Source organism: Anopheles gambiae, chromosome 2 (genome assembly GCF_943734735.2).
Source record: "Anopheles gambiae chromosome 2, idAnoGambNW_F1_1, whole genome shotgun sequence".
Lineage (NCBI taxonomy): Eukaryota > Metazoa > Arthropoda > Insecta > Diptera > Culicidae > Anopheles > Anopheles gambiae.
This window is the reverse complement of record NC_064601.1, coordinates 8,861,718-8,883,366: the sequence shown is the minus strand read 5'-3', so window position 1 is coordinate 8,883,366 and position 21,649 is coordinate 8,861,718. Positions and strand designations below refer to the sequence as shown.

The window sequence follows — 21,649 nt, the reverse complement described above, 5'->3', positions numbered from 1 at the left end:
GTACATCTCGCTTCCTACCCCCCTCCCATTTTCATCCCCTTTTCCGAGCGCCTGGCCAGGTTCCAGGGCATCCACTAATAAACCTTGTGTGTGTGTGCCTCGGCACGACGACCCCGTGGGGAAATCGAGGTGTGCCTGCTGTCCTTTTCCCACCGTGTAACCCCCGTAGCTAATTCTGAAAGCAATTCGTTATCGGGAACTGTGGGGGCACGCGAGGCTCATCATTCATGGACCCTTTTCCCCCTCTCCCCCTCCAAGACGACGACGTCAGGCGCCTCCCTTGCGCCTCCACCGGCGGAGTGTCGTCTGCTTGGTGGAGTAATGATGTGACGTGACGAGATAAAAGTACGATCACAACACAACTAACAAACGCGGACCCCTTCGACACCCCTTCCCGGGTAACACCCCGCCGCACCCTGGTGGTCCTGTGCGCATCGAACCCGTGCGGGTGCTGGTCGTCGTCCCATTGATTGTGAGTAATGGTTAAGCGAGCAGCAGAAGCGGCAAAATGACAACGAATAAAAACTTCACTACGAAAACTCTGGTGCTCCGCCGGGAAAGAGCTCGCGCTCCCTGCCCAAACTTCAAACGGGAAAACATTTCGTACCGAAAATTGTGCTCCCATCCCACCCCTCCCCCAGAGGGCAAAAGGAAATGAAGGCAGCATAAATGGAAATACTTTGGTGCGCGGTGGTACCATCGTACTGCGAATGTCACAAATTCCGACGCCAAATTCGGGCGCGCCGCTCTCTGCAATTGTAAACATTCCCGGGCAGAGCATTTCCGCCGCTGGGTGGATGGGGTGCCCCGTGCGCGCTCGCAAATGCCATCAACAAATCGAGTTTGGCACTTTCTCGTTGCAAAAGAGGGAATGTTGTGCGCCATTTTGGGGTTTATTTTATTTTATTTCAGTCTCGTTGAGTGGCATTGATGGGAAAAAGATTTCAATCAAGCCAGAAGATTGGTTGGGGGACCTCCCCTTTTTGGAGGATGGCTGGAGTGCGGAAAGGAGAAGCAAAATGGGGAGAAATTGTGTGCACGCATCCCATAAGCAAATGAAAGGCCCCGGGAAGGTCGTTGGTGCAGGCGACAGCAGCATCCGGAACATGTTTTTGAACATGGCGGAAGAGGTGCGGAAGTTCGGTTGCAAAATACATCAACAGGCGGCTGACGACGGCGACGGCTGGTTGGTGAAGGCGAGACAGTTGCGAGAAAAGTTGCAAAAATAAATGGATAGGTTTGATGTGGCCACAGCCTGTTTCCTGGTACAGCAAAGGGTGGAGTGCGTACAGCCTGGAAACATTTGGCAGTAGCACACTTGCGCGCGGGCAAGACAAAAGACGCAAGTGAGCCTAAGGTTAACGAGCAAGACGTGCAAAAGAGAGGAACACAGGCAAGGGTTAAAAGTTGGCTGGTGGTGGAAAAGTCACAGGAAAACTTTGCCCGACCGAAGGAGGAAAGCCCAGTCGAACATCATCAAACATTTTCATTAACCGTTTCCTCGGAGGAAAACTTGAAGCTGCAAAATTATCCTCCCATTCTGATGGTACTACTGCGCTCCTCCGATCTCTTCCCATGCACCACTCCCCTCGGGTTTCTAAGATGGTCGTGTCGTTCGTAAACTCTGCTCTTGCTACTAGTTTCTAGTGCCGTCAAGTTGGTGCGCGGTGAAACTTCCCGGTCGGGTTTGTGCAAGTTTCTTCAGTACCGCAGCACGCAGTTCCCTTCGCTACTACCCCCTTGCCTGCCACAGTCAGGTGTACTCGAGGCGGGGCGGCGGGTTCGTTAGCATGATGCTGCTGCTGCACCGTCTCCGGGGCCAAAGAGTTTCTAAATTTTATTATCCAACCAGTGTCATCAAAATCCGATCCCCGGGTGAGTGAGATCATCCGCGCCAGTGTGTCCCCAAAAGATCATAGCAAAGAGCCGGTAATCAAATATTGTGCAAACTGTCGGAAGTAGACGTGTAGACGTGTACAGAGCGCGATAAGCTTTCGCCATGGTGGCGGCCGCTATACAGATCCAATGCTAAGCTCGCGACACACCGCAAAACTAGTACCACCAGCACCGTAGATGTGGTTTTTATTGGAAAAGTGCTCGCTGAAAAAGTACGCCTGCTGGTGGAGGTTTTTGGTTGCTTTTGCGACAAAGTGAATTGGTTTACATTTTTACAGGACATTCTTCGTGTCTGATGCTTTGTGATTCACAATTGAATACACTTTGTGTCACAAAAAAGTGCTATTTTCCCTATTCCCATTTTGTAAGGGACGCTGTAACCTTTTTAGGAGCGCAAATTGTAATTTATTTTTTATTTCCCCCAGAAAATGGACACCATTTCTGTGTAATTTTTCATTTACTCGATAGCAGTGCAAAGCAAAGCAAAATGAAATATATTTTCCAGTCACACAGCAAAACAGCAATTAGTTGACCGAACGAACCGACCGACTGGTGGCCGCCCCATCCTCTGAGGCGATATGAAACATTGCGCGCTACGTGTGCGCGCCATATTTGCTGCCATCTTCCCATTTGTCGTCAGCCGTCTCTTGATTTGTGGAAAATCTTTGTTCTACTTTTATCATTACAACAACCTTCTCCTCGCTTCCTCAGCAGCAGCAACCCGCTGGGTATTGCGTGGTGCATAATTTCACCCACTGCAGCAGCGCTTCCCTGTCCAGCATGCTGCCTGCGCTCTTTGTTGTGTGGAAGCGTGTAAAGCTTTTGCCCTCCGTTTTTTTGCGGACGACACGGTAGAATCATGACCCGAACGCCCCTTGAAGAGTATGCTCTCTAGTAACCGAAGCGGAAAAGCGAGCCACTTTGCTCGACGCGGATTAGCTAAGATAATGGATTTTTATCGCCCGAAAGGAATGTTTGTGTGTGTGTCCCCGGTGTGAGGTGGAGATGATGGGTGGGTTGGCAGCACCGGTTCGGTTTTAGACCATTCTCTTATCCCCTGGGTGGTACTGTCGTAGAATATTTGATCAGTACTTTGGTGTGCCCGTCGCTCGCTCGCTACTCACTCGATGGCGGTAGCGAAGCGCTGAGCGTCTAATGGAATTAGGCAGCATTTTAAGGCTAATGAAAGAGTCCAGGAGGTCCAGGGGAGAAGTGAAGAGTCGTGCTAAAAGTTTGCTACCAGAGAGTTGGGTTATTTTTAAAAGTTGTTATATTTGTTTCGGCCCAGAGATAATGATCCGTACTCAAACAAACGCCGCTTTGGTGGAGGGGACTATCGGGAAAAAGGAGAGCCGCCTAGGCCGACGGGAAGGTTCAGACAGTTGACCTTGAGATGTTACTTTGCAAACAAGCAAGTACTTTCCATAGTATCTTTTACACCGCACAAACATCACATGCATCACAAAACAGTAATGGAAACCTTTATTTGTGTTCGCTGTCGTTAGTTTTTGAACAAACTTTGCGTATTGTTTGTTGTTACTGAGCGCACACGTCTCTTCACCGGCGGCCGTCGTCCGAAGCGAAGCGTGTGTCATAAAACTGTGCTCTAACGCGTTGTTTTTTGCTGGGAATTTAGTGTCGTGCTCGGCAAGGTCGTGGTGGTGGTGGTCGATGTTTGTGTGAAATGTCTACGCGTTCTACGCAAACCATTGGAATTGGGTGGTTTGGCACTAAAGTGATGTAAGATGGCATGTTTCCCAATGGGCGAGAACCGTACAATTTTTCAGCTAGTATCGCAAGGCTCGCATCCTAACCTTATCCAGCACGAGGAAGCCTAGAGGAACATAAACCATAAAAGTACATTTAAATGACTTTGGCAGGTGTGAACAGAAGTTGTGCCGGGTTGTAAAAAAAAAATAATCGGAATTAATTAATAGATACCCGCAGCGTTCTACACTCCATTGGGGCTGCGTTGTTGGAAAAGCTCCGGCCTTACTAAGCGCAGGTGTGCAGGCAGGTTATGCCCACCGAGACAAGCGCTGCTTTTGCTGTTTTTCCCGACGCCTTCTCTGGGCCGGTAGTATCGCTGGGTAGTAGGTAGGCAATAAAATTAAACTTTTCGCAATTAATTGCTTCATGGCGCATGGCGAGGCAAGCAAAGAACGCTTCGTCCTTCCAGCAGTGTGCTTTATTCTGTTTTCCCATCCATAGTATCCATCACCTTGGCATATAACCAAACTGCTGGTGGACGGGGTGCTGTGTTAGGGCAGACCGTTGAGCGTAGCCTACTTCTTCTGCTCGCTCATTTTGATGTGTGCTTCACGTGGCTAAAAAGCGCGCCGTTGTGTGATTTAGAGGCTTTCCGGGAAGGAGTTTTGTGTGATGAAAAAAGATTGTGCCTCACATCTTGCACATGCATCCCCATCCCTATCAGCAGCATGGACGGGAAGACTCAGCGCATATTAAGCAGGTTCCGGTTCTGCAGCATGTGTGGTGCTGAAGTTCAATTCCCGCTAAATTTAGGCTCGTACACACCTGGTTTGGTGTATTTGTGTTTGGCACGCAGAAAACTTTAACAATCAACTCAAATTCAGCTCGGAGGCGGGATCGGAAAATTCAATCCCATCATTCTTCCCATCGTCCCAAATGAGCGAAAGAAAAGAATGGGACGCGTTGGGAAAGCACACAGAACTTTTTGAACCCTTCGCGGTCGGTAATAGCGCACGTCGGCGTTAATACGATCGTGTGCTGTAAGCGTATAGCTTAAGTATATACAGAAGTCTTACGAGAAGTCCCAGATCTGGCAGGCACGTGCCACACGTCTCATTTCAAGTTCTGGAACAAGCATAGGCTGCGTGCGCCTGAAAGGTAGGCTAGCCGGGAAACACCAACGTAAAAAATGATTGTTTTTTTCTGTTGTCGATGTTTGGGTTAATAATCTCTCTAAGGTACAAAGGCGCAGAGGAAAGAGTGTTTGCAGCTTCATTCCGTGAGTGAATCTATTGCTTACTTTCACAAGGTCATTTTACACGTTATTCTGCAAAATCGTAAAATTCTGCAAAATGTCTTTTTTCTACTGTGCACCATTCATCACCGTTAACGGGCGTTTTTAATCGTTCCGAAAAAAGGTGTACTAAATATCAATATTCGGATGCTTCGGATGAAAGTTGTGAACGCGCGCACTCGCTGCAGAACAAACGGCAAAGCTAAAACTCTCGTTAAAGCTCGATAACAGATGGTGTACGGTTCATTCGCGCTTAGCGAAACCCATTAAAACACTGCTTGCGCTGCCCTCTTATTGCCGAACTGACGACAGTAATGGGAAAACTTGTTCTACAAGCGCTAAGCGCCGCGCCCAGACGGTGATTTATCAATAAATTTGATTTCATGCAGATTTTTAAAATGAAATCCACACTTTATATTCCAAGCCTGCCTGGGGAAAGGAGGGTCGTTGAGAAATAGCGGTGGACGACAATTCGGGTATTACATTTTACCGATTGCCCAATCGTCTGGGACGGCCACGTTTCTGTGTAAGCCCATCATCGTGGGGCTTACCGAGAATGAACCCCGGGAAAAGCTCAGTAACGATTGAAATTGCTTCATTTCGGCAGAACACGGCACGAGAGAAAGCTTGAAAAGCAGCAGCAAGGAAAAATACAACCGAAAATCACGGTCGAAAATCGATGGGGATGATCTTTTCTCAATTACGCTCACTTGAGCGCAAAATGCTCTAAGCGACAGACCGGAGCACGCCGGAGCACAGCGCAACGAAAATCGGTAAATCACTTTTCATTCCAAGTTTCATCTCGACTCACACACTCGACTAACGCAGCGGGAGGAAAGTGATTTCGCGTCTACTGCTTTACTGCCATTGAACTTACAGCAAGTACGGCCCACACAGCAGCGAACCAGCTGCTTAGAAATTGTATTATCATCCGCTCTTTTCTATGGCCATTCACTGCCACCCTGTCAGTGGTTGCCAAAATTAGACAGTAAGGTACGGTGGATGGAAGTTGCTAGAGAAAAAAAGTAACCAAGAAACGTAAGAAGTAAACGTGAAGCAAACAAGGAACGTGCAGCAAGGATTTTCGACACTATTACACTAAACGTAATGAAATGTACAGCACACATACACACAAACAGAAAAGTAGGCAACGAATAATTAACGAAAGTCCGAAGTACTTCCGGTTCGTTTGGTTTGGTTTGTATTGCTGGCCACCCCGTCATCCGCATCATCATCATCATCAACGGTGCCTGCCGGAAACGAAGCAAAGGCTACGTCCGTCGGTGGTTTTCTCGGTAACGCCTGCAAGGTAGGCTAACCGCACAACACCGTGGTTACAGTACAGCGCTCGCGCGCCACCTAATCAATTTCCTCGGTGCTAGCGCACGTCTTGACAGCTTCTTAATGCTTGCATAAGCTTGTTTAAGCCTCGTTTCAACGGTGTGTGTGTGTGTGGGGGGGGGGGGGGGGCACAAACAAAGAAAGATACGGACAAAATAGATCGAGAAAGGAAACGTGGGCACAATGAACGGGACGAAAGGGTGACAGCAGCATGAACTGTGGATCGTAATTAAATTTTCTACCGGTCATGAACCGCGCACCCCGTGTGCACTAAGCATTGATCAAACGGCTCTACTGCTTCACCAGCGTCCTTCATCCAGTGTTTGGGCATTTATTTCCCTTCCAAATGCCTTCCTTCTGGACCTTAAGGCTTGATTAGGGTGTCGAGTTTCTTTTCCGTCCGGCCCCAGAGCCGAGCGCTGATTTGCAGCAGTAAATTTTCCGCCAGCCCTATAATTTACCGGCCCGGCTCTCGATAATTTATTTGGCAGACCTACTAGCAGTAACCTACCATGAAGCAGATTAGTGCAAGCTTGAATTGAAGCCTGTCGTCCGAGGCTCCCCTTCCTTTGCGGGAGTAATTTTCCGCGATGCGAAATCATTATTATCACCGGCCGTGTATTTGGAACAAAAGTTTCTCCAAATCTGCCTAGCCGCCAGAGTGTTACTTCCGTTGCCGACTGCTTTTCGGCAGGTCCTCCGGATTAAGTACAGTGAACCCTCTCTTATTTGAGAGGCGATGGGACTGTCGAATAAGAGGGGTTTTCAAATTACAGAGGTTGAAAGTGAATGAAAGGTCCATACAAATTAGAAAAAACAGAACATTTAGTATGCAGCCCTAACTGTTGCCATAGGAAAATGCGAACAAAATCGCCAATTTGAGCATACATCTTTCAATAACCATGGCAACACCATACACAAATAAGAGGGATACAGATTTCAGAGGTTTTCCAAATTAGAGGTACAAAAATGTACTGGAAATCAAGGGACTGTGCAAAATGTTCAAATAAGAGAGGTTTTTCAAATTGGAGAGGTGTCAAATAAGAGAGGGTTCACTGTATTTCAATTTGAAGCAATTTTCAGGCATTTTCATTCCTCCGAAAAGTTAGTCTTGGTAGCGCCGGCTCTATTTCTGGTGGCACTCGCCTTGGCCAGTCCACGGCACAAACAATAGCGAGTGCGAGAAGGTGCGCTTCCCCAACCCGATAAGAGAACGATCATGATAAGGGAGAGCCGGCTTTGTTTGCTTCTTAGTGTACTCATCCAGAGCTCATCCTGTGCCTGTGCTCGTAGATTGTTCGAGTTGTCGCCTTACCTTTCCTTATCTCACAGTGTGTGGAGCTCATATTGGTCTCCATTTCGTGTCCGTTCCACGGCGCTCCTGCTGCTGCTGTTCTCTTGCTCTACCTACCAGCCGACCACCTTCTAAAACCACCGGAATACCTTCCGGTGTGCGGTGTAATCTGTCAGCCCTCTTCAACCGAGGCGACAACCGAGGCAGGACGAAAAAGTGTGTCGCTGATTAAAAAATACCGTTCCACACCAGCACAAGGATTAAGTTTTGCGCCAAGGCGTCGTTCGTGTTTGTATTAAAGCACGGCGGTGTTCTGTACGGTTTTAACGCTTTAAAAAAACACAGAGCCAGGACTTTGGGATCTCGGGGGTAAGAGTAGAGTGATGGTGGCTGTGTGCTTGGAATAAATTGATTCCAGCAGCGAGCCGAATTAAAGCATTTACTTTTGTGACGCCCGTGAAGGCGGCAGGAAGGGGAAACTTTACTTACGGCTCCCTGTGCCAAAGACGCTTGCCCTTCTTATTTGCCTCCTTCATTGCAGCTAATCCTACTCGGAAAAGTCGAAAGATTAAGCATGTTTAATTGTTGGAAAACAAAATTACATCCAAACGTAAATATTTTACTTCATCCTGTCAGTGCTGTGGGCATGCCTCTGGTGTGAGGAGAGGTGGGAGTTCACAAAACTTTTCCAATTCGATGTGACCTCCTTATGTATGTTTGTCTGTCTTTTTCTATTGGTACAGGGTACAAGTCCTTCTCGTGTACTTGTACTGACCGTTTACTCTTTCGCACGGAGTCGTCGGAACGGAAAAAGCGTCCTTCATTCGTTTTGCACAAATTAAATCCTTTCGTTCCATTTTCCCGGTCCCGGCACAAGCCCCACGCAAGTTTGTGCCGTGCCGTGTACTTTGCTATTAGTTTGACACAAATCGTTTGGCACATCGGTACGTTAAATGGTGGGAATAATAATTCATAATTTAACCTTCTTTGCTCAGGTGCAGCCATGGAAGAGGATGTGGCGCATAGAAAGGAAGCACACTAATAACGCCACAAATGACATCCGAAGCAACGAGAGTGGTGCTCTCTCGAACACAAGCCCACCACCATCTCGTTCAAATCAAGACGAGTTCGTGCTTTCTGTGATGCAAACGGACGACGAATCGCGTTTTCTACAAGGGGGACGACGGTGAAAGGCAGCCATAACTATTCTTAGTAGTAGCATCCTTCAGCGAAAACTCTTGACAGAATTGTTCCGTGCAGTTTTATTAGAACCCAGTGCCGTTCCTGCAAGGGACCATATTCATACCGCTTGTGCCCGCAAGCGCGCTTTTCTAATTGAGTGTTAGCGGATAACGGTTGTGCTCCTCGGTTTGAATGTGACATCAAGCAGCGAAACGCCGGCTATCTTGCATCGGTAGCGCAAGCTACTAGCAATCAGTCAATCCTTTCGAGCACTTGTCGAGGCTGTCTATTTTGCGCATTCTGAGCAGGCACGAGTGTGTTAAGAACGATTTGTCAAACCGCCTTTTCCCTCGGCATGGAACACTCCAAGAAAAAGGGATCAGTCGAGCATTAAAAATTCCGTCTTTTCCCTTTTTTCAAACGAAACAAAAGGCAAAAGCTCTCTGGCACGTGTGTGTGCATTGGCGGGGTGCATTGGCACGTTGCGTGTCACGGTATGTCACGGACAAAAATAGCGCCCGTAAAGTATATATCGCTAAGTGCGCTTGATTTCCTCGGTACCAATTAATCGCTAATTGTGATACGTCATCTCGACACGCTCCGGTAAAGCACCACCTCTCATTAGGTGCTAATTCGAAAGGAAGGCCTGAAACTTTCCACACCTTACACACACACACTAACGACGAAGGTGGTTTCTTTACTTCGCCACATCGTTCACGTTATTTTTGCCCACTCGCTGGTGTAGATTTTCCTCAAAGTGTGGCAGGTGAGAGCAGGGGTGGAGGTTCCGTTTTATTGCTTCAGATCAGTGATAAACCATCGAGCTGCGTTGCCCACAGGCTCTCGCTGGATCGCCACCGGGAAGCGGTGTTGGTGTGTGAAGGGAAAACTGTGCCCACAAGAACACAGACTACACTCGTTAGTCCGACGTGATGGAGAGGAGGCCATCGAACAAAGGGTTAACGAGGGGGGGGGGAAGAGCAGAATGACAAAATTAATTACCGATCGCGCGTACGTACGCGGTACCCCCTTCCCTGTTTGATGGGTCACTTTTGGCGCTCGAACAAAACCTGGGTGGGTGGGTCTGGGTGGCGAAAAAAAGGGAAAGGGTCCACACGATAGTGGTGCTTTATTTATGGTGGCAAATTAAATTAATAACTCAATTGTCGTGCGCAAAATTGCGGATGAGTGGTGGAACCATTGTGACGGGCACTTCATTCCTGTCACGCTCGTTTAGTGACGGATCCGGCTGATGGGTTGGTTTAAAAATAGCAATTGGTGTAGCTGAAAATAGAAACCATTTTGAAAAAACGGAAAGTGTATTTCTGATAATGGTAAGGTTGTTCGAACGGAATTCTTTGCCATATTTTGATCAATTTAACGCTGAAACTATTTTTCACCAACTTAATTCAATTATGGTAATATAGTCTTTTTCTGTTATATTTTAACTGCTCTTTCCTCTACGAAAGAAGTAGTAAAAGTAACAGAGAAAATAATAATGGGCTACGCTCTGGCTTAACTTTACCGCATACGCTTGTGCTTTCGCAAGCTGTTGCCAATTTAGCACACGAGCACAACAGGACAAGATTTTTCCAAACGATCAATCCCGCTGTACATGTGTGTGTGTGTGTGTGTGTGTGTGTGTGTGTGTGTGTGTGTGTGTGTGTGTGTGTGTGTGTGTGTGTGTGTGTGTGTGTGTGTGTGTGTGTGTGTGTGTGTGTGTGTGCATATCTGTGTGCAAATTTTACACTCGATTAGTTACGGAGGATAAAATATGGATGCTCGCATGAAGGCGCACCACGCTGTGCTGTAGGGCCATCCACTCTGCGAACGCTTCTCTTCGTTGGCGTAATTAAATAAATCAGACAACCGCCTGTCTCTGTGTGTTGGTGTATGTGTATGTGTGTGTGTGTGGCGAAAACAAGGGACACACAATGACAAGCACCGGATGCGCCACATCACCAAATGTGCCAATGTGCGTTGCCGGGTTCAGCCCCGCTCGCAACCGCGCCGCCCCAGACTGACTGCGCTCTGTTACCAGGCCCAGGCCGTGTGTCGAACATGCTTTCAATGTGCCAAAGTTTCCCGATAATTGATTGCGAAAGGATTACCCCACGCGCTACGAGAGAGAGAGAGAGATAGAGAAAGTAGCAAGCAAAGGGCTGCGGGTTGTTGTGGGAAAAGTTTGCAAACTTTAATCCCGTGCGCCAGTGCGGTTTCCGGGCAGAAGCTTTCTACCCCCGGTTTGTAGCGCAGCACGTATACGCACACATACCGGGCAAAGATAATCAACCGATCCAAGCCACCCATGTGTGTGAGAGTTTGTGGTTGCTTAGCGCTGAGATTTATCGCTCCGGCAAGCTTAAAGCTTTATCGATTAAATTAAGCAAATCGTATGGGAAGGTGGCTACCAATTTGTGGTGAAGATCAAACGCGGAAGAGACTTCTTGTTTCTTTTTTTTTGGGGAGGAGATGGAAACTTACTCAAGAAAGTAGCTTAAAAATTGAACCGACACCGACCGGTACGAACGAAACAATAAATTACTAACCCGGTTTGTTTTACCCGAAACGCCCACAAATGAACGATTTACGAGCACCAATTAGTAACCCCTTTTTATTCGGGTTGCGGCCGAAAACCGACGGCAGCTACACTCTCTTCCGTAAGCGAAATGGAAAATGGTTTTGGGAAAAATCCTGATAGCGGAATGTGCTTCATGCGAAGCAGCAGCAGCAGCAGCGGCGCTTGCAGAAAGCGGGGGAACCAATGTACTGCGGCATTGCATAACATTCAGGCGTAAATCAACTTTCCGCGCCAACGGTGGTCAGGTTGTGTGTACTGAAATTTTAAATTATGTCCCACTGCCAAGTTCACCGCAACGGTTATTTGGAAAGGAAAATAATGATCCTGCGAGGATGAAATAGAGAGAGAGAGAGAGAGAGAGAGAGAGAGAAAGAGAGAGAGAAAGAGAGAACAATTTACTTTCCTTGCGCCTTTTTTATCATCGTGACAGGATCGAGATTTTCGACCAAAGCCGCCGTCCAAACCTCATCCAAACAAACGCGCCATTTTTGGTGGTAATGTTTTTTTTTGCTACTCGCTTTCTCCTGCTGCTGCTGCTTTGTCAATGTCGCACCGAGAGTATCGCGTGTTACTGGAGGTGCTGGTTGGAAGCGATACAGCGTGCTTCGAGATATTAGCAGAAGAAGCTACTCGATCTTTTAATAAGACACCCAACGAACACACACACACACACACCGACAAGGGACTGCGTACACACCGTGTGCTGACGTCAACGCCATAAATAAATAAGCCAAGTGGTTGTAGCACCAGCAGCACCAAGTTTTGCCCGTACTTAGGGGATGCTTTTCGCGCGCACGTTAAGGGATCACATTTTTATCAGTGCTAAAATGTTGTCGCATCGTGTGCGGTTTTCGTTTTGTCGAGTGTTTCGTTCCACTACGTGCGTTTTTGACCTTTGCCTCCTTCCCGTTTGTGGGTGGGGGGGTGGGTTTGGGCACGGGTGGTAATCGCGCTAGAACGCTTCCCATTAAAGTCCCACGGCGCGGTGTGTTGGCTATAATTTATAGATTAATTAAATCGCATCATCTCTCCGATGGGTTCGTCGCTCATTTGGGGCAGCTCAACGGAGCACATGATTTCTGTCCCACCGCTGGTGGGATTGTGGGATTAGAATATACTTTTTTAAAGCATCTTATGATGTTCAAATGAACCCCAAAGACCCTCAGGAAGGTTGGTGGTGTCGTCTTCGCGCGTCATCGCGCCCCGTGACGACAACAGTGAGCCCCCCTCAAACCAAAGGTGACGGTGACAGAAGGTACTGCAGTGCGGATGAAGATATTTTCGCTTCACCAACACCACAGAGGAGTAAGAGAGAGGAGGGACCGTTTCCTTACTGTGCAATCGAGTATTGTGAGTGGACTAGTGGAATCATCTTCCGGTTGCGCTTAGTTTATGGATTCCGGGGGACACATTCCGTGTTTACGATCCAAAAATCGTGCGGCGTGTGTTTCGCGGCTAGAGCGATTATCTTCCTGCCGGGACGGAGTGTGGATCCTTGCCCACTGCCCGCCCCCCCTGCTAAAACACGTGGCCCGTATAGATTGGACTAAGCACAATCGCTCCTTCCAGGCAGCCTTTAAAATGTCGCGGTTTGTGACGAGGTGAAGAAGAAGTGTTTGTCTTATGTGCTGTGTTTGTGTATGACGGCCTCCAAATCCCAGTTCCATTTAACGCTGGCTCCGTTGCGTGTCGCGTGCGTTTGATTAGAATGGATGGTTGTCCCGGGGGAGCCTTTTACGTCGACGTCGATTGGGCGGGTGGGAAAGGTGTGGGACAAGGCTTTTGGGAACTTTTTTGTGCCACCGGCAACGCTGGTAAACACTTCCTAGAAGCAAAGGGAGTGACGGAGTAGTCTGCGAACCGGAGGGGGAATCCTTGCGTTAGCGATGGTTCTGGAAACTGCAGAGCAGACACGGTACAGCACTAAGTGATTGATCGCACGCGAAGGTTGTTTACTGCTGCTAAAGATAAAAGTGTTGCAAAAGCATCTGCCAACATACGAACCGCTTGCATTTTTACTAGCGAAGACAGCTGCACCCTTTTCTAGAGTGTGTGTGGTGTGCCCCCCGGCTATAAATATCCTCTCAGCAGCTAAACCGATCGCTTGTGCAAAACACGCAACACTTCCAGTGTCACTAGTGCTTGCGCTGCTAACAATCGGTCACGAGCTACGGAAAGCGGAAGAGCACTTGCAAGGAAGTTTTTACATCCAGTGAGGCTGAGAAATTATTCATTTTCTAGCAAACTTTCCGTTTTCTATTTACTCGCACAAAGCCGCCGTACGTTAAGAGGATTACAACGACTCCCGCGCACACCGATCCTGGGTTTACCGTGGGCCACCTCCTTTCCACGATCGGGGCTCCTTTTTTCTCCTCCTTTTCCTCGTCGCCATTATCGTGCACAGATCCATCACAGGGAAGAAACCTCGTTAGCTCCTCGCCATCACGCGGGAAAACAACGGCTGTAGGAGGGTCTATTTTTTCCGTTTTCTGTTCCTACTTTATGTGTGTGTGTGTGTGTGTCTGTCCATAGCTCCATTCGCACAACTGGCACGCTCAGGACTGGTCGAACAATTTCGAAACAGTTTCAATAGAAATTACTTACGCGAAGCTGACGCGAGAAGTGTGAAAAGCACCTCGACGACCATCGACGGGAAAGTTGTTGCGAAGGAGGGACCATTATCCGCTTTGTGCCAACGTCCGGGTTGCGATTTGTTTTGCTCGGTGTGGAAGGAAGAGGATGCTTTTTATGCGCCGGTTTCATGTGCAATCCATTTCCACGTCGTATCGGAATCGATTTCGATTAAAAACTGTACAGCGACAGAGGACAGAGGATGGGAGAAAATGGGATTGAAGGGCCAATTTTTACTTCGCGTAATTAAACGCGAATCGGATGGGAAGCTAGAAGAGCTGCTGCAGTTTTCCAAGCGACACAAAGCGTTGAATCTAACTGCAAGCTTTTTTTTCCAACATTTAATTCAAAAACTTGATGACTATTGAACGCTGCATCACTTCACAAGTGTTCTTAATGCTCTCTGAAATGTAAAAACACAATTAAAAATCAACAAAGATATATTCTACTGACAACGGGCCTTTACCAATGTGTCAGGCAACGAACCTTCATCGCTTCTCGTTCTTCCATGTGTTTTTCCGTAGACTTCAAATGTTGATTTGCTTTCCCGCGCTCAGTTGCCCCGTTTGTGTGTCGTTTCGATGCACATGATTTTGATTTGTAATCCTTCATCATATTACAGCCAGTCTAGCGTCCGTCAAGAGACAGTAACCCCTGAAACAAAAAACATAAACGAAACAAATGGAACGCATCCACAGTGCAAGCGGCAGTGATACAGCAACCGTTCGGCACGTTGTGCGTTGCGAGAGTTTTGACAGCCGTGAAGCCAAAGACAACAGCAGCAGCAGCAGCACATCATCGTCCTTCTACCAGGATCGAACGTCCTCGCGCACTGGACTCGCGGCCGACGGATGCTATTTCAATGCTGTGTTCAACGACAGCAGCGAAACGTACGCGGACGTTGAGGAGGAGCCTTACGACGGGCACGCCCTAAAACCGGATTCCATCAGCACAGTGGCAATGGTTCGCGTGACAGTTCCGTCAACACCGGTCGCCGCGGACGGATCGCATCCCTTCCGCCGGGGACACTCGATGCGATCGTCCTTCAACTCTCTGCGTGGGTTGCGCACGAAACTAAAGCAAGGAGGAGGCAGCACCGGCGTTGGATCTACCACAGTGAACGGACACAACAGCGCCCGACTGGCTTACTGCCATCTGCCAGCCGTCGGTGACCTGGCACGGTCTCCCTCGGCAGCGAGCACCATCATCGGCAAGCGCAGCAGCAGTCGCAGCAGCTCCAGTTCCTCCGGCACACACTTTGCCCGCTCGGCCAGCGACGATGTGCGGCGCAGTTTGCGGAACAAGCTGCACAAGCTCAAAATCACCTACCACGAGCTGCGCCGGCTCCAGACCAAGGTGCTGCAGGACAAATCCTCCACCCTGGACGAATCGTCCGAGGTGGGCGAGTGCGAGAGCCTGCCGGAAAACATTCCCCCGAAAGCTGCCGCCCTGCTGATGGAAGGATTTTGCCGTGCGTCCGGTGTGCAGAGTTCGCTGAAAGTTCATCGCCGAGCGCCAGAAGAGAAGACGACCTCGGTGGCACGACGATCCAACTCATTGCGAGCGGCCAAGGAGAGCAACGTTAGTGTACCGTTTGTTTTCGTCAATCCAGTACCGGCGCGGGAAGACGCACCGAGCACGACGGGGATGACGACCGAGGGCACGACTTTAACAGTGGTCAGAAAGCGACACCAACAAGAACCAGAACAACGGCATCAACGCTCGCCAAACACTCCAATGTTCGGTGCAAAGGCGTCGCAGCAGGCGGCAAAGGTGACGGTTGAAGGTGAACTGTCAAACCAGCAATCCGCTGCTGACCAGCAACAGCAGCAGCAGCAGCAGCAGCAGCAATCGTCATCACCCGAACATCAGCAGCAACCGTCACTAACCGTCACGAGGACCGCCACCATACGGAAAGGATCCGTGTGGGCAAACAATACTACCAGTAAGAGTCTCAATTGCAGTGGTGGGGAAGGTGGTATTGGTTGTGAAAGTTTTTCGTGGCTGGGAGGTGGGAAATGAGGTGCAAAAGCTGTTCAAACTTCGACAAGTAGGGGGAGACAAAGGTTGCACACTCAGCGCCAAATTGCATCCGTAACCGGTGGGTCCATTCTTGGACGCTGTATTGGAGAAGTTTGTGGCATCGGAAGTTCTTTCATGCGTTGTTCTCGAGATGTGTTTAAGGTCGCTTCTTTCGCAGCATAAGGGAGCGTAGTTTCAACGTGACATTTTGCACTCTCCAGCTTCAGTGTGACAGCTTCAAAGTCCTGGGGTAGATGTCGGTGCCTTTGTCCACTACTACTACTGCTGGGGATGTCTCATATTTCTTCCCACCAATAATCGACCCCATTGGTATTGGTCGTTGGTACTCCAACAATCGACCGAATCGGAAACAAAGTGATATTAAATCCTCAGTGTCCACTAACAAACAATTTAACATCCAGCCGATTTATCAATACAAACTAACAACAAACACCATAACGCGCACTGTGGGGCCCCGACCCAACTTATCACCAACGACCCAAGGACGCTGGGATGAGTTTGTGTGTGTCATCGGGTTATTATGTCGGCGCCGTCTAGTGTTTCAACTCCAGACAGAGGGAAAATTGCGCTTTTACTGTGAAAACAACGGGAAGAAACGCAACTGCTGCTCAAACTACCCCGAATGACGATGCACATGGGACAATGGGAGCGAGTGTGAGTGGCTGCACTTTTGCCCTGGTGGTGGGAAGTGTGTTGCCCTGGTGCTCCTCCTGCCCTGTGGCTTGATGCAGGGGTGGGATGTACTGCACTGACCAAATACAGCAGTGGGTGAACGGGAAGGGTAGGAAAGGGTTCTATTTTTAGATTGGAAAATGTTTCCACTTCCGGAACTGGAACTGCTGGAAACAACTACAGTGACGAAGAAGGGCGACGCCATTAGGTCATCGCTGTCTTTCTTTCCTTCTTATTTTTTTAGTGTCCGCCCTCAGAAAAGCTCACTTTAATACTGGATCCTTTTTGCGTCGTGTTGGACAGAATTCGATTTGAGCAAAAGAAGGAAAAAGTACATGACAAGTGTAATGATAACTACCGTTAGTTACCTACTTATTAACACAGCAGATGGCTCGTTTTCTGCTTTTCTGGAAGTCGGAACTGTATGGAGCTTCCCTTCTTTTTTTGGGCTTTTTTTTTGCTCTACACTCTTTTGCACTCAGAGCGATTGATTTGATTACATGCACACCCACCTACACTGGAAAACTGAGAAAAAAGCTCATTGAAGGAAGCAATGTTGACAGTTTTTTGTGCGTTTTGTGCGTCGCATAATTGAAGCACGACGACAGCTGCCAAATGAAACATTCGCCTCCTGCAAGTTGATGGGGAAGTGTTTCAATTTTAATAATTGGTTCAATTTGCTTGCAAACTTCTCTCGACAGTGGAAAACGGAGGAAAAAAATGGATTTCCTTTCACTGTTTGATTGAAACGACACCACTTCTGGTGCGCGCTCCTGTTCGAACCTGTTTTTTTTGTAATAGCGCTTTTGAATAAGAAATGGAAAATCAATATCTCGCCTGTAAATTGTCCGCGCTTGAGGAAAAAAAAGAGTGCACATTTTAATCCAAACCCCGAGTGTTGTAAGGTGCTTGGCGTGCTTGCAGTTTTTCACCGTGCTAAGCCACCGCCGTGTCCATGTTCCAGCGGGCAGCGGGTACCCGGAGATCAACAGCTGTCAACGAGCTTCTCTGAACCGATCTCATCCATCCAGCTCAGCTCAGCTGTCGATTTGTCTCTTCTTTCCGTTGCCCTTTTTTGCCTTTGGATCAGTTTGTCGTACGCCTTTAAACCATTACCAACTTTTCTTTCCTTATCACTAACAGTGATAGGGTAAGGTCCCCCCTTCCCCGGGGGGACGAACGAACTAACCGCAAAAAAAACGTTGCTAAAAGGATGCAATTTATGGTCCAGTCCGTTCGGTTCCAACGGTTCACACGCGGTAGTGAAAAGGGGGGAAGGGTTAAATGCAATGAAGAAGTGAGAGGCCACCGTAGGGAAAAAGACTGCCGCTGCCACTTCGATTCATCAAGATGAATTTTCCACACCGTATATACCGTGTGTGTGGGTGTAAAAACTAAAAATCCCTTCAAAAAAACTCGCTTTGCGCTTTCTCAGACACAAACTGCCGGCAGAGAGGGGCGTAGAGGGGGAATGCAAGGACTACCCCGTGAGACGGTGCGATAAAAATAGTAACATTCAAACTGTGCACTTCTTCTTAGCTTGCGTGCTTTTCCATAGCCTGCTACGGTTGCTTCACTCACGAGAAGGCAAAAACGCGCGGCACCAGCAGCTGCTGGCGCAAGAGAAGAAGAAATGCTCTTGGCCACTTTCAGGCCACGCGAAATGAGCTGAGCGAAAGGTGGTGCGCAGAGTGGGTGGGGGTTTTTCTTTTTATTTCAAGGTGTTTTGTTTCAATCTCTTCGCTGCGCGCGCTCTGTTCACCGTTTTCACGTGGCATGAAGCACCCTTTTCTTTCTTCTGTACTCGCCGTCCGTACTCGAGACGGGAAAAGGACTGGGGCGGTTTGCACAGCGCCAGTTACGATGGTACAGAAGATGCTGGCGCCGGGGAAAAAGGATGGTGAACGATAGCTCATAAACTACTGTGATATTTTTTAGTGGTTTCCAAAGGTATGTTGCCGAGTCGACTGTCTGATTGCTACTAATCCTTTTATATTTTCGTCATAACCCTGACAGTCCTGCTAACACTAATACTAACGTAATCCTATGTACCCTTTTCCTATAATGTTACAATCTATAAATTTGCAGCCATTTAGGCGCCAACATTCCCGGTCACCAAAAACGAATGTTTTTAATATTCAGTAATGATTGAATTCATTTTCATATTCCTATTTGATTTCTTAAAATTCCTCATCTTAATTCCACATAATTCCAATTATTGATTTCAATTTACGATTCTATAGGTAAAGGAGCTATTCTATGAATTGGCCTACGAATTTCCTTGCCATTTGCGCATTTCAACGTTACTACTCGTGTAACACCATCTTTTCCTGGATGTAAATCCACTACTCTTGCCATCGGCCATTTAGATACTGCAACATTGTCTTCTTGTAGAATTACTAATCTTCCTGGCTCAATCGATATCGCATTTTTGTTCCACTTTGCTCGCTTCTGCAATGTACTTAAATATTCGCGATGCCAACGATTCCAAATGTGTTGCATGTGTTTTTGTATCAGTCTCCAATGGTTTAATCTGTTTGTTGGCACATCTGCGATGTCTACGTCCGCTACCGTTTGTAAGTGATTCCCTACCAAAAAATGCCCTGGGGTAAGTGCTTCCATATCATTTGGATCTTCTGATATTGCCGTAATTGGTCGAGAATTTAGACATGCTTCTATTTCGGCTAATAAGGTTGATAAATCTTCAAACGTTAAATGCCCTGTACCTAACACGCGCTTTAAATGAAATTTCATAGATTTCACCGCGGCCTCCCACAGACCTCCAAAATGTGGTGCAGCTGGGGGTGTAAACTTCCACTTCATGTCTCGTTCGGCGCACCATCCTACAACCTCGTCTTGGTGTGTATCAGAATTTAGTAATTTATACAGTTCGCGCAACTTATTGTTCGCACCTCGGAAGTTTGTGCCGTTATCCGAATGCAATTCCGTAACATGCCCTCTCCTCGCAACGAATCGACGCAGTGCAGCTAAAAATGCAGAAGAGGTTAGATTTGATACAAGTTCGATATGAACTGCTTTTGTTACGAAACAAACAAATATTGAAATATAGCCTTTTGTGGGCACCGCCCGTCGGTGTGTGCCCTTTACCATTATCGGTCCTGCGTAGTCCACACCGCTAATTGAGAACGGTCTAGCTTGTCTCACCCTCTGCTCTGGAAGATCAGCCATTGGCTGCTGAATCAGTTTTGGTCTACAACGAGTACATTTCACACAGTTGAAAACTGTACGTTTCGCTACATTGCGCGCTCCCACTATCCAAAACCTTAACTGCATAGTGTTTATCATCAGTTGAGCCCCAGCATGACGAAGTATCTTATGGTACTTGTCGGCAATCAACTCTGCAATCCTGTGCTTTCCTGGAATAATAACAGGATGTTTTTGTTCGTCTTTTATGTCGGCGTTTGACAACCGACCTCCTACTCTCATGACATTATCTTTGTCCAGTATTGGTCTAATCACTCTCAATGGTGATTTTCGCACTACTTGTTGCCCTTGTTTGATACACTCGTATTCAGTTGCATAGACTTCATTTTGAACCAATCGAATGATTGTCTTTTCAGCTCGTTTTAGTTCCCTCAACTCAAAATAAGATTTGCGATGGATTCGCTTACGATCGAAGAAACGATGACAATATGCGACAATCCTTTTTAGTTTTGTGAATGAACCTACTCTCTCGCATAGTTTGTTTATAAAACTTTCCTCTTTCACCATACATGTTAATGTAGTTTTCGTTTGTTTTTCTTCTTTCGCTGTCTCACAAGTGTTTCCTGACTCTATATTTTTAGGCCAATGTTTTGGGTCTTTGACTAGCCAATCTGGTCCATGCCACCAAAGCTTATCCTCAACAACCTCTGCGGGATTTCTACCTCTCGAAACCGCATCTGCTGGATTATGAATCCCAGGCACATGCCTCCATTCAAATTCTTTTGTTGCATTTTGTATTTGTGATACTCTATTCGCCACGAATGTTTTCCAACGACTTGGAGACGATTTCAACCAATAAATTACTGTGCTAGAGTCTGTCCAACAAAATGTTTCGTATGGATCTTCTGTGGCCCTTTTGAGTTTCACCAATAGCTTTCCTAATAAATGAGCTGCGCATAGTTCTAATCTAGCTATTGTGTGTTTTGTAGCTAATGGGGTGACCTTTGATTTCGATACAAATAATCGCGAAACTATTTCCTCTCCATTCGTGCTTCTCACATATACGCAAGCTCCATAACCCTCTTCAGAAGCATCACAAAATCCGTGTATTTGAATATTACGTGCTCCTACTATCGTTACGCATCTCGGTACTTGTACTTCTTGTAAATGTGTTAACTGCCTCTCAAACACTTCCCACTCTTGTCTCATTTGCTGTGGAATTTCTTCATCCCACCCGTATGAGTCACCATTTTCTTTTTTTAATGACCATACTCTTTGCATGAATTGTTTTGCTTTTGCTTTAACTGTATCCACAATCCCCAATGGATCATAGATTTTTGCGATTGTTCTTATAATCGATCTTTTTGTATATATCTCACAAGTTTCTGGTTCACTAATTTTTACACCTAGAGTGTCTAAGATCGGATTCCACACAAGTCCTAATGTTGATACTGCACCCTCTCTTGACTTCAATTCAATTACCCTTTGTATATTATCAATTTCGGTTTCAGATGGTAATATATGGGGACAATTAGAAGCCCATTTGCGTAAAGGAAACCCACCCATTGCTAACGCTGCCTTGGTTTCTTCGCACAATTGTTTTGCTTCATTCTCTGAATCCGCACCAGAAATAAAATCATCCACGTAAAAGTCATTTATACGCGATGCTGCTAGTGGGTATTTTTCCTTATTGTCTTCTAGCACCTGATTTAGGGTTCGTATAGCAAGAAATGGCGCTGATGCCGTTCCGTACGTTATTGTATTAAGCTCATATGTTTTTATTTTTTCGCTTGAATGTGATCTCCAAAGTATTCGTTGGAACTTTCGATCCTCCTCATGA

General features: G+C 47.2%; 1 protein-coding gene across 8 annotated transcripts in view; it reads left to right on the top strand.

The window, feature by feature from the left end:
* LOC1281447 (ankyrin-repeat and fibronectin type III domain-containing 1) overlaps window positions 1–21,649 on the top strand; it is a 108,138-nt gene that overhangs the window by 60,766 nt on the left and 25,723 nt on the right. For 2 of the 8 annotated variants that reach the window (XM_061647907.1, XM_061647908.1), the window contains exon 2: window positions 14,552–15,874. The exons of the other annotated variants lie outside the window; for them this stretch is intronic. In XM_061647907.1, the coding sequence (XP_061503891.1) occupies window positions 14,611–15,874 (1,264 nt within the window). In that variant the 5' untranslated portion in view covers window positions 14,552–14,610. The remainder of the gene's footprint in view (window positions 1–14,551; window positions 15,875–21,649) is intronic. 8 annotated transcript variants of the gene reach the window in all.